This window comes from Gossypium hirsutum, chromosome A03 (assembly GCF_007990345.1).
Source record: "Gossypium hirsutum isolate 1008001.06 chromosome A03, Gossypium_hirsutum_v2.1, whole genome shotgun sequence".
Classification (NCBI taxonomy): Eukaryota; Viridiplantae; Streptophyta; class Magnoliopsida; order Malvales; family Malvaceae; genus Gossypium; species Gossypium hirsutum.
The window spans coordinates 61,182,177-61,195,770 of record NC_053426.1 but is presented as its reverse complement, the minus strand read 5'-3'; the positions used below and the strand labels follow the sequence as shown (position 1 = coordinate 61,195,770).

The 13,594-nt window shown below is 32.7% G+C and overlaps 1 protein-coding gene across 1 annotated transcript; it reads right to left on the bottom strand.

Annotated features, from left to right (window-relative positions):
- Positions 1-811: 811 nt before the first annotated feature.
- On the bottom strand, positions 812-2,220 carry LOC107886265 (sphinganine C4-monooxygenase 1). Its single transcript, XM_016810163.2, has 2 exons — positions 1,928-2,220; positions 812-1,550 (listed from the first exon to the last, which is right to left on the bottom strand). Exons 1-2 carry the CDS (start codon positions 2,153-2,155, stop codon positions 996-998), a joined length of 783 nt encoding a protein of 260 aa, XP_016665652.1. The 5' UTR covers positions 2,156-2,220; the 3' UTR covers positions 812-995.
- Positions 2,221-13,594: the final 11,374 nt, after the last annotated feature.

Sequence of the window (13,594 nt, the reverse complement as noted above, 5' to 3'; positions counted from 1 at the left end):
CAAAATATTTGTTATTTGATCTGTAATCTTTGGTAATGCTCCATAACCTTGCTCCGGCAACGGATTCGTGTTAAGGATATTACAACTTTGGGTTTTGTGATCCCTACGCTTAACTAAATTGGTGTAACCCATGAACCTAGTCTCAACCCAACTGGAAAATTACCAAAATTTTATTCTTTTTATAAAGTTATATTATTATCAGGATATTTTTATCTTTTTATATTTTCATTAATAAATAAAACTTTACACATGGTACTATTTGAACCAAAGACATCATTAATTTTAAATATTCAATTTTACCATTTTAATCTTAGCAATATGTTATTTTTACATAAACTTTTAATAAATATAGTTATAATTTTTCACTCATATTATAGATGTGTCATAATTTAATAATTATCATGATGTTTTAATAACTTTATATTGTATTTAAGTAAATTAATTATTTGATTCGATATCAGTTAACTTCAACTCAATCAAGGGCTTGTCTACCATGATAGTTTGTGTGCAATTAGCATTTTTCATAATTTTTTTTAAAGATTTAAAATTTTAGTAAAATTAATTTAATTTTTTAATTTTAAAACTTTTTTTAAACATACAAAATTTAAAACTTTAAATTCTAAATCTTAAATTTTAGAACCTAAAATTATATGTATATTAATTTTTATTAAAAGAAATTGTCTGTAAGTTGCAAGTACCTTTCCGACTATCATATTACTATTTTCCTACAAGTTAGGCAATGGATTTCATATTCACCCCCACGTTGTCTCTGAAACAGAGTTGATTTAAAAAAAAAAGACAAAAAAAGATATTTATTCTTAATTACTAGCTAGTTTTATGACAAATCAGGCCCAAATTTACATTTCAAGCTTTTTTATTACGACATGAAGCATGTAAACATGCTTGCTACGTTTTTGTAATAATTAAAAACAGAAGGAAGCAAACATTGATGATATGGCAGTAAATACTAGGAGCACTAGTAATTAGTTAAATAATTAATTCTTGAACTCCTTAAGAGGCCGCAATTTAAAGCCTCCTTCCTCTCTTTTCTCAAGTGAATAAGGCATATATGTTCCCAAAATCTTGTCCCAAATGGAGAAGAATGGTTGGGAGAAGTTGTATTTGCCACCGTAAAGCTGATGGTGGAGATCATGATACGCGGTGTTGTTTGTAAAGAAGATATGAAAGGGATTCCAGGGAAGCATTAATCCACAATGGTCATCCACTGATTTCATGTTGCAGAAAGAGGAGAAGAAGGCAGACGTTAGAGGGGACATGCCAGAGATGTAAATAGCCATTGTACCGCCTATGATGTCAAAAAGAAGTCCCTCGATCGGATGACTGTAGATAGCACCAAATGGGTACGAAACCACCAGTCGATGATGCTTGGAATGGAGGTGCTTGTACAAGAACTTGTTCTGGTGTAGGTATCTGTGAAGAAAATATTGGTACGTATCGAATACGAACATTGCTACAATAAACTGTCTCGCTATAACAAAGAAGGAAGTTGACTGCCCTGAAGAAGCTTCGGCATCGTTTCCTCTTGTTATCTGCACCAAGTTAACGAAAGTTAAATCATAACTAATTGACCTTAGATAAAATTTGGTTAAATATATACATAAATATATTTAACCAAATCAAAAACCCCCCAATACGTTAAACAAGTACAATAATATACATATTGTGATTTCATCAGCTCCTTACCTTTAATGGATTAATTAGTTGCTTTTTTGGGACTTGGGAGTATAAGATATTTTAACTTTTCGTGTAATTGATATATATTTAGTTATAAAAAAAATATCATCACGTATTATACTTTGGCCTTTCAAATGGACGTGGTAATTGATATATATTTAGTTATATAAAAAAAAAACTGTCATCAAAGTTGAGTAAAATCGAGGTGAAAAACCTTTGGCAACAATCATACCATATATAATAGGTTAGTGGCGATGAACTGACGAAATTGTTGCCCAAGGACGCCTTTGATGACGGTCTTTTTGGAGGCAAAGTTCTTCTCATCCTCATCTTCTTTAGGATGCAACCTGTAATTGTTACAAGTGTAGCCTAAAATCGTATACAGTCCACCATAAACCCAATAAACAATCACTGGCATTAAACTGCCAACCAGCATTTCATTTGTTATCTCGAATGCCATTGCAAAGTGCAAAGCAAATTCTACGAAATATGTTTAAGGAGTCGAAAACCAAGCACGTACGTAAATCTTGAAGCTTCCTCTCCTCAACTTATAAGTGAAGAGAGAGTTACAAAAGGGTCCACCAAGCAATAAAAGATGTGGGGTTTAATGTATTTTTTAACCACTCATTGAATATTTTGCTCTAAAATGTTTACTTGGACCACTAATTTTTCTTTATTGTTCTTGTTATTTTGGCGCGATATAACCGAACGACGGTTGGTGGTCCGACGCTGTGTGTAGTGTATATGTCGTATACAAACACTCATGACAAAACAGTTATGAATTTTAGGATGAAAAATGGTTTTTTAAATAAATATACAGAACATCCATGTACTATAGGGTTCTAAGCAATTTAATCCATCTTAAAATTAATGGAATTTAATTTTTATACAGTTAAAAAATAGTAAATAAGGATAATTGATATAACATTAATTATTTTAATTAATAAATTTTGGGATAAATAACAATTTAGACCCTATAAAAAGTAATTGAAAAGACCTAAATAATTCTTTTAATAAAAATTAATATGGAAAAAAGAAAAGAAAAGAAATGCAGTTATAAAAAGCATGACTATATGTAAAAGCACAATTGGTTAAATTTTTTAAATTTAAAAAAAAAATATTCGAAAAATTATAAATTATTCAAAAAAATGTAAAACAAAACAATTAGTTCCTTTTTCTTCGAAAAATTCTAAAAATTATTTAAAAATATTATAAAACTTTTAAAACTTTTCTTAAAAAATCAAAAAAAAATTATTTAAAGAAATTTTAAAAAAATTTGCACTTTTATAAAAAAAATAAAAAATTTATATATTTATACAAAAATATAAAAATTTATATTTAAAGAAATGTAAAAAATTTATTTAAAGAAATTTTAAAAAATTTTGCACTTTTCTAAAAAATATAAAAGGATTTATTATTTTTTGAATTTTTATTAATTCTAGAATATCATATATTTTTAAAAACATAAAATTAAACCAATCAAATGTAGACAAATGTAAATTCTTGTTCTTTCAATAAATTAGCTTTTTGGGATTATAATAGAGTATTTATCATCCATAGTAGTGATTAATTCCATTATCAGAGTTGTTCTCCAAAAATATAAAAATATTGGCTATAAAATTTATTCCATTGAATCAAGTGTGCTTTTACAAACATAAATAATTAAGATTGTATTCAATTGTTATTATTTGCTTACTTTTAAATAGTTTACAGAATCTTTTCAGAAAAAAATGTAAAAATTAAAAATCTCATATTTAATTAGAAATTAATAAATTGTTTATGACTTCATAATTTATTAATGAAAATAATTAAGATCAATCTTTTTCTTTTCTTTTTTTTTGCTTGCTTACAAAAATTATTTTTTAATATTTATTTTTTATTTTAAGATTAATTTTTAAAATTTATAATCACCTTTTTCAATAATATTATTTTTAAAATTCAAATATATAATTTCTTTTAAAAATATAATGGACATTATTACTGATACAGAAATTATATCACTTCGTTTATTCCGAAAGAAATTAAATTATTTCAGACCTATTATTTTCTTATCGAAGCAAACAATCCAAAAAAAAAGGAAAAAAAAGAGGAATTATGTGTGTTAATTGCACGAATATTTGTCAGTAAATAATTGTTGAATTCATTAATGGCTTACGTCCCAAAGTAGAAACAAACAAACAAGAATGTGTCCGCTGCCCTCTGCCTAAGTTGTTTCTCAATTCATATCTAACTAGTACAACTGCCATGCTTCACGTGAGAAATTTATTATAAAATTAGGATAACTTATATTAAAGTTATTAAAGTATTAGTAACTTTAACGTTTTGATTGTTAAATTTTAAAAAATTAAAAAATAGTTATAAAATTATTTGAAAAATTTCAGTTAAGTTATTAAGATATTAAAATTGTCATTGTTATTGTATCGTCTTCTTTATTCACACTGCTTGCACCAATCAAAATCTCTTTTTCTTCTTCTCTTTTATAGTTTAATTTTTCTCATAAAACAACTTTAAACATTACGAATCTGCAAATCGAAATCCAAACAACTTTCTTCCCTAATTTCCGACACTAACTGTTAGATTGACTTAGATTTAAGTTATGTTATTCTACTCATCGATGAATATTAATTCACCGTTACCAATCATCGAATTGTTGCTTAATGCTCGTTAGATGGACTTTAAAAAAAAATTTAACAACCTAGTAACTTAAAAAAGATTTTTTGAATAGTTCAGTGATTTAAATAAAACTTTTGAATAGTGCAGTGACCATTTTGTAATTTGTAAAAGTTTAGTGACCAAAATGTAAACTTACTAATAGTTTACTGACCTTGAGTGCAGTTTATCTTGAAAATTATTGCTTAATTTTATAAATAATAATGTTCAAAATTTTTATATAAATTTAATAATAAAAACTTTCAAGTTTATTATCGTTTCAGATTGTAAATATAGTTTAAAATTATTAAAGTAATAAATTTTTTTTAATTATTATCATTCTAAATAATTAATAATTTTTATTCATACATAACATTTTATTATTTTGAGAAAATATAACTTATTTTGGTCTAATTTTAGAATAATTAATTGATTTATTAATTAAAGGTATGGACCTAACTGAACATGCTAAATTCTTCAGATAGATAACTAATCGCATAAACAACAAAATGTGAGGTATGAAATCTAAAATTAGACCGTTATTCATTTCTCCCCAAATGCCCACAACATTTTTCTCCCTGAACAGGTGTCAGCATGCCAATACCCATATAGACACTATTTTTTATATAGCTATATAGGCAACTCATTTTTTCACATAATAATACCTCATTTTCACTCATTACATATTTTTGGTACTAAATTTAGAAGGGCAAACATGACAGCTCATCCAACTTTTTCTTTTATCATTCTAACTTTTAAAACATTCAACACAATCACTTAAATAATCCAATATCTTTTAAGGCCATTTCTGTTAAGTGTTTGACGAGATAATGATGTGACAATTCAAAAATTGATATATAAATTTAGATTTCAACTTTTATATATTGTGTCAATTTAGTCATAATTAAAAAAATTAATCCTAAATATTTACATATTGACTCAAATTAGTCATTATTATAAAATTTTAAAAATATTTATAAACACATAAATATATTAAAAATATAAAAATATTTAAAAATAAATAAACTGATTTTTTCTTCTTCTTGTTTATCTAACAGTGATCTTTCTTGTTATTTTTGTTTCTTCAATTTAATTCTAATAAATTTTAAACACGAAAACCTTCACCCTCACTAATATACTAAACTTAACCCTCCAGCCAATTGTCACCACACTTAAATTTTGATTTGGATTTTTCCAAAAAATGAATAAAAAAAACCAAAGAATTTTGAACTCAAAAAGTAATATTTTAGACAAAGAGTTACATAGTTTGACTTTTGTAATAGCGGAAGCAACACAAAATTCTACTAGTGAGGGATTTTGAATTGCAATAATGAAAGCAATGTAGAACTCTTTTCCAACATATACTCTTCAAATTCAAGCGTAATTCTTCACTAAAGATTTATAAATCATTATAAACTCTTCAAATTCAAGCGTAATTCTTCACTAAAGATTTATAAATCATTATAACATGTTATACAATCATATGCATGATTTATACGAGCTTACAAAAGTTCTTTCAATAACCCGAAGTTGTTTTAGGACTAAAATGTAATATTTTTAAAATTATCAGGTTGGTGTCATGACATCAAGGATATCGCGCCGTGACCTCGAACAAACAATTAGTTTCGTTGCGACATTGGAGATCCATGGTTGCAAAGCCACTCTACCGGTTTAACATCACGATGATGGGGGACTGAAATCACGACGTCACATACTATTTGTACAATATTCCTAAGCATTATTTCATAATAGCTTGCCACAATTGACTGGGTGCACATTTGATTTCATTTAAACATCAATAACTTACATAAACATATTCCAAACGATTATATATATCATTGATCAAACTATTATTTACTAAACAACATTGCAAATTGACCATTAATACAAAACCGATTCAACCTAAGGTACATGTTATCTATTGAAACATAAAGGAAATGTACAAACATTTTTTAGTCAAGAGCTGCGGTTTGGATGTTTTTTCACTATGCAGAACCTCAAAATCTGCGAGAACTTGTGCACAGAATAAACAAATTGTATGTTGAGTTATAATGCTCAATGATACTTTCATGATTCAAGTCAATAATACAAAAGCATTAACGTGATAAAGATACAATTAGTATATGATTGATTACCAACCAATTCAATTCACCTATTGATGTCTTTTGTGCAATCCCATTTTACAATCCATATACATATATATTACCATGATTTCACTACCAAGTTACATTCTGTCTTTATGTGCAAACATGATATACCTATCTAACCTTATAAATATTTCATAGTCCTTATTTTACTATATCATCTCGAGTTGCTCGACAATGCTGACTTTTAGAATTTTAATATTCTACTATTCCAAGTGGTCCGACAACAATGGCTTTCACTATCTACATATTCTACCATCCTGGGTGGCTTGGCAACGATGACTTTCACAATTTGAATATTGTACCATCTGGGATGGGCCGACAACGATGGTTTTTACTATTTGTATATTTTAGCATCCTAAGTGGCCCGCCAGCGATGGTTTTAAACCACTATATCAATGACCCTATGGCATGCCAACTAAACCCGAGTCTGCTTGAGACAATTGAAGGTAACTAACATTTCAACTACATATCATTACATGTTCATATCATAGTTCCATACTATGCTCATTTTTAACTATATTCAATTCAATTATCAACATTCGATATCATCATGCATAAACTGAGTTATACGATGTAACACCCCACACCCAAGTCTTATGCCGGGACAGGATACGAGGCGTTACCACACTTAAACACATTCATTCCAACTTTTTCGAATCATCAAGACTTGATAAATTTTAAAACTTTATATAAACTTCTTAACATTTGCCTTCGAGGCCTCAAACGTCCGTTGGAAACCACTCGAGACCAGCTCGGGTCTTTAACCAACTTTTTAAAAAAATAACCCTTGTCCGTGTGGATAGGCAGCACGCTCGTGTGGATTAAATTCTAAATTCTAACCTACAGGGGTTTCAAAAGTACAAAAATATTTAAGAAAAGTCATCAAGATCACTTACTTGCAAGGGTTTAAAGTAGCTAAAATTTTGAAGTTCAAAAACCCCTCTAATGGATGAAAATTTCGATGGTAGGAGAAGAGAATGAAAAGATGAAGTCATTTTGTTTTATTTTATTCAATTAAGTCACCAACCCACCTAGACTTTTGACTTTTTTGACCAACTTGTCCCCTATGGCCGAACCTTTCTAAAATTGGCATAATTGTCCTTTAAAGACCTCCACATTAAGATTCATGGCAAATTAACACCCTTAGCTATCAAAATGGGACTTTTGCACTTATGTGATTTAGTCCTTTTTCGCAATTAAGCATGCAATCACTAAAATAAATTCACCAAAACTTTCATGCACTCATAAAATCATGCTATAACACACAAAATAATATCAGAAATATTTTCTCCGACCTCGATTGAGTGGTTCCGAAACCACTGTTCTGACTAGGCCCAAAATCGGGCTGTTACAATTTCACCCTTAGGGATTTTCGTCCTCGAAAATCTTACAGGTAAAAAGATTTGGGTATTGGCTTTTCATGATTTCCTCGAGCTATCATGTGGCCTCTTCAACCCCATGTCTCTGCCATAACACTTTCACAAGGGGGACGGTCTTATTTCTTAATTGCTTAACTTTTCGAGCTAGGATCTTAACAGGTTCTTCACTATATGACATATCCGATCTAATCTCTACTTTAGTCGGAGAAATCACATGTGAACGGTCAAAGCGGTATCGGCGTAACATGGACAAATGGAATACGTCGTGGATCTTTTCCAATTCTGATGGTAAGGCTAACCGATAGGCTACTGGCCCAATTTTCTCAATCACCTCATAAGGTCTGATAAAACGCGGACTCAGTTTACCCTTTTTGTCTAATCTAAGAACCCTTTTCCAAGGAGATACTCTCAAAAATACTTTATCACCGACTTGAAACTCGATCTCTTTTCGTTTCAAATCCGCATAGGATTTTTGTTTATCCAAAGTGACTTTTAGACAATCACTAATCACCTTTACTTTTTCTTCGGTCTCCTTGACTAAGTCGACCCCGTGAATCTAACCCACTCTAAGCTCGGTCTAATACAAAGGCGTTCGACACTTACGCTCACACAACGCTTTATAAGGTGCTATTTTCAAACTCGACTGGTAGCTATTGTTAGTGAATTCGACCAGCGGTAGATACTTCTCCCAATTGCCTTGTAACTCCAGAACACAACAGCACAACATATCCTCAAGAGTTTAAATTACTCTCTCCGACTGACTGTCAGTTTGCTGATGGAAAACTGTGCTAAAATTCAACTTTGTTCCCAAAGCTTCTTGCAACTTCTTCCAAAACCTTGAAGTAAACCTTGGGTCCCTATTCGAAATAATTAACAATGGCACTCCATGAAGCCTCACAATTTTGGAAATGTACAAGTCGGCTAGCTTATCAAGTGAGAAATCCGTCTGCACCGGAATAAAGTGAGCTGACTTTGTCAATCGATCAACCACACCCCATACGGCATCTTTCTTCCTCGGAGTTACCTGTAAACCCATCACAAAATCCATAGTAACTCGATCCCACTTCCACTCGGGGACTATGATAGGCTGAAGTAAACCCGAAGGTACTTGGTGCTCTGTCTTCACTTGTTGGCACACTAAACATTTTGATACAAACTCCAAAATGTCTCTTTTCAAACCCAGCCACCAATACATTTTCTTCAAATCATTGTACATTTTCGTAGTTCCGAGGTGTACTAAAAAACAACCACTATATGCCTTAATTAAAATTTTCTGAATCAACTCGGTATCCTTAGGAACACAAATCCTACCCTAGAACCTCAAACAACCATTGGAATCAATCTGAAAATCTGACTCAACACTCGATTTACACTGAGTTCTCTTGGCTAACAATTCATTGTCACTCATCTAAATTTCACAAATTTCTTGGAGAAACATCGATCTAGCTTTTAACTCAGCTAGAATCGAACCATCCTCTAACAAAGCCAATTGGGCGTTCATTTCTCTCAGTGCAAATAATGATTTTCTACTCAATGCAACTGCGACCACATTCGCCTTAGTTGGATGGTAGTCGATAATCAATTCATAATCTTTTAATAGTTCCACCCATCTCCGTTGTCTCAGATTTAGATCCTTCTAAGTCATCAAGTACTTAAGACTTTTATTATCGGTGTATACACAACATATCTCTTCGAACAAATAATGTCACTAGATCTTCAAGGCAAACACTATGGCAGACAACTCTAGGTCATGTGTCGGATAATTCTTCTCGTGAGGTTTCAATTGTCTCAAGGCATAAGCTATGACCTTGCTTTCCTGCATATGTACGCATCCCAAGCCATTTAGAGAAGCATCGCTATATATTACGAACTCTTTTCCTGATTCAGGTTGTATTAATACTGAAGCCTCAGTCAATAACTTCTTCAACTTCTCGAAACTCTACTGGCACTTATCCGACCATTCAAACCTAAATTCTTTTTGCAATAACCTCGTCATGGGAGTAGAAATCATGGAGAAATCCTTTACAAACTGCCTGTAATAACCAGCCAAACCTAAAAAACTTCTAACCTCGGTCACATTCTTTAGGGATTTCTATTCAACAATAGCGGAAACCTTGCTGGGATCAACCCTAATGGCATCGCTCGAGACAATGTGACCCAAAAATTTGACTTCTCAAAACCAAAACTCACTCTTAGTAAACTTGGTGTACAACTGTTTGTTTCTCAAAGTCTGTAGAATGATTCTTAAGTGTTCAGTATGCTCCACCTCATCTCTAGAATAAATCAGGATGTCATCGATAAATACAATGACAAACTTATCCAAGTATGGCCAAAAAATCCTACTCATTAAATCTATAAACACGGTAGGAGTATTTGTTAAGCCGAAAGGCATGACAAGAAACTCGTAGTGACCATACCTCGTCCTAAAAGTAGTCTTAGGCATATTTGACTCTTTAACTCTCAGTTGATAGTAGCCAAATCTCAAGTCTATCTTAGAAGACCATGCTGCTCCTTTCAATTGATCGAACAAGTTGTCAATCTGTGGCAACGAAAATTTATTCTTGATTTTCATCTTATTTAACTACCAGTAATCTATGCACAGCCTCATGGACCCATCTTTCTTTTTCACAAAAAGCACCGGAGCACTCCACGATGAAAAGCTTGGTCTCACAAAACCCTTATCGGTCAATTCTTGTAATTGTGACTTTAGTTCCTTCAACTCAGTTGCAGCCATTTGATACGAAAAAATCAAAATAGGCTTTGTCCTTGGCATTAGCTCTATACCAAATTCAACTTCTCTATTAGGGGGTAACCGGGGCAATTCTTCCGGAAATATGTCTGCATATTCACATACAATTGGTACTATCTCAACCTTCAGCTCAGACTCCTTAGCATTCATTATAACAACCAAATAAGCTTCAGAACCTTTCCTCAAACATTTCTGGGCAGGCATTGAGGATATTACAATAGGAAATTATCCGGTTCATCTAATTTAACCCAAAGAGTTTCACTATTTTCACATTTCAATTTAATAACCTTTTTCCTACAATTTACTACAGTATCATGGAGTGTCAACCACTCCATACCTAGAATGACATCAAACTCATTGAATGGTAACAACATCAAATCGACTGGAAAATAGTGACCTCTAACTATCAAGGGACATTTCTTGCATACTTTATCGACTATCACATGCTTGCCTAGAGGGTTTGACACATTAATCATAAAATCCGTAGACTCAATAGGTATGTTCATGTTAGACACCAATTTCTTGCATACATATGAATGAGTGGAGCCAGGATCAATCAAAGCAATAATAGTATTATCATAGAGAGAAAATGTATCGGTGATCACATCGGGAGGATATGCATATTCACATGCACGTATGGCATAGGTTCTAGCCAGAGCTCTAGCTTTTAATCTCATTATCGTGTCTCTTGTTACATTCTTATTGCTAGCCCTGTTTTCGACATTCTTCTGAGGTCTTCCTTTAGAATTGGTGACACTTGGCCTTGCACATTGAAATTTTGTTTTCTCGTTCATCTCAGGATAATCCTTAATAAAATGGTCTTGAGAGCCACATCAAAAACAAGATCCATTGTTCATTCTACACTTGCCAAAATGGCTTCTACCACAATGCTGGCAATCTAGTCAAAAAGACTTGACATTACCCACACTAGCCACTAATGTAGCCCGAGATTTAGAATCTGAATCTTGCTTCTTACGATCTCTATACGAGTGTCCAGCTGACACATGAGAACAGGAGTAAATGTCTCTAGATTTCTTAGACTGAGATGGAAATGACTTGCTTGAATGTATCTTCCTTGCATCTCTAGTCACACCCTCAGTTTTCTTCTTCTCTTTAATCAATTCTTCAGCCTTACAAGCTCGATTAACGAGCACCACAAACTCCTTCAATTTAAGGACACCCACTGACAATCGGATATCCTCATTAATTCTGTCTTTAAACCTTTGACACATCTTAGCCTCGGAGGACATACACTTCCAAGCATACTTACTAAGTCGGACGAACTCCCTTTCATATTTGGTAACCGTCATGCGGCCTTGTTTAAAGTTAATAAATTACTTATGCTTTTGATCCATGAATCTCTCACTAATATACTTCTTCCGGAATTCCTCTTGGAAGAATGCCTATGTGACCCTCTCGGGAGGTACCACTGAAACTAATGTTTTCCACCAGTGGTATACCGAGTCCCTCAACAAGGATATGGCACACTTTAAGCATTCTTTGGGAGTACAAGATAATTCATCAAATACCCTGATGGTATTCTCAGGCCAGAATTCTACCCTTCCGAGATCATCATCCTTATTTGCACGGAACTCCTCGGCTCCATGCTTTTGAATCTTGTCCACTAGGGGTTTATTCAGTCTCACAAAATCCATACCCTGCGGTGTTACAAGGACAGGTTGAGGGATAGGTAGAGGTGGAGGGGTTGAGCATTCGGGTTCACTCGGATGAACTCCGTGCACCATTCAGTCATCATGTAGAGAAAGGCTTCCCGAGCCCCTTCTCCCCCTCCCTAACTAACTATGGGAGGTCAGTTATCGGATGGCACTGACTCTTTAGCAGGAGTTGGTGCATTACTTTCTACATCGTCTGCCATAGTTCGATCAAGATCCATTACTATAAGAAAGCATGATAACAAAATCAGGAGTTATCACACTATCACAATTTATTTATGGCATGTATAGCTAGACTCGTACACATGCTAGGTTAGTCTGAGAACAGACTAAACCATAGCTCTAATACCACTAAATGTAACACCCCACACCCAAGTCCTACACCGGGACAGGATACGAGGTGTTACCACACTTAAACACATTCATTCCAACTTTTTCGAATCATCAAGACTTGATAAATTTTAAAACTTTATATAAACTCCTTAACATTTTCCTTCGAGGCCTCAAACGTCTGTTGGAAACCATTCGGGACCGGCTCAGGTCTTTAACCAACTTAAAAAAAAATAACCCTTGAAACAGAGCACACGCCCGTGTGGATGGGCGACACGCCCGTGTGGATTAAATTCTAAATTTGAACCTACAGGGGTTTCAAAAGTACAAAAATATTTTAAAAAAAGTCATCAAGATCACTTACTTGCAAGGATTTAAAGTTGCTGAAATTTTGAAGCTCAAAAACCCCTCTAATGGCTAAAAATTTCGGTGGTAGGAGAAGAGAATGAAAAGATGAAGTCATTTTGTTTTATTTTATTCAATTAAGTCACCAACCCACCTAGACTTTTGACTTTTTTAACCAACTTGTTCCCTATGGCCGGTCACCCTTCTAAAATTGGCCTAATTGTCCTTTAAAGACCTCTACATTAAGATTCATGGAAATTTAACACCCTTAGCTATCAAAATGGGACTTTTTCACTTTATGCGATTTAGTCCTTTTTCGTAATTAAGCATGCAATCGCTAAAATAAATTCACCAAAATTTTCACACGCTCATAAAATCATGCTATAACACATAAAATAATATCATAAATATTTTCTCTGACCTCAGGTGAGTGGTTCCGAAACCACTGTTCTGACTAGGCCCAAAATCGGGCTGTTACATACGATATCATTACACTTACCTCAACATGTCATTTTGCATCAATCATTTATGTATGTATGCATATGTTTATGTGTTAATACATTGAACTCGAATCATAAAAGTATAAACCAAATTTTTTTCATCATTCATTTATGACTTTTGCTTTTC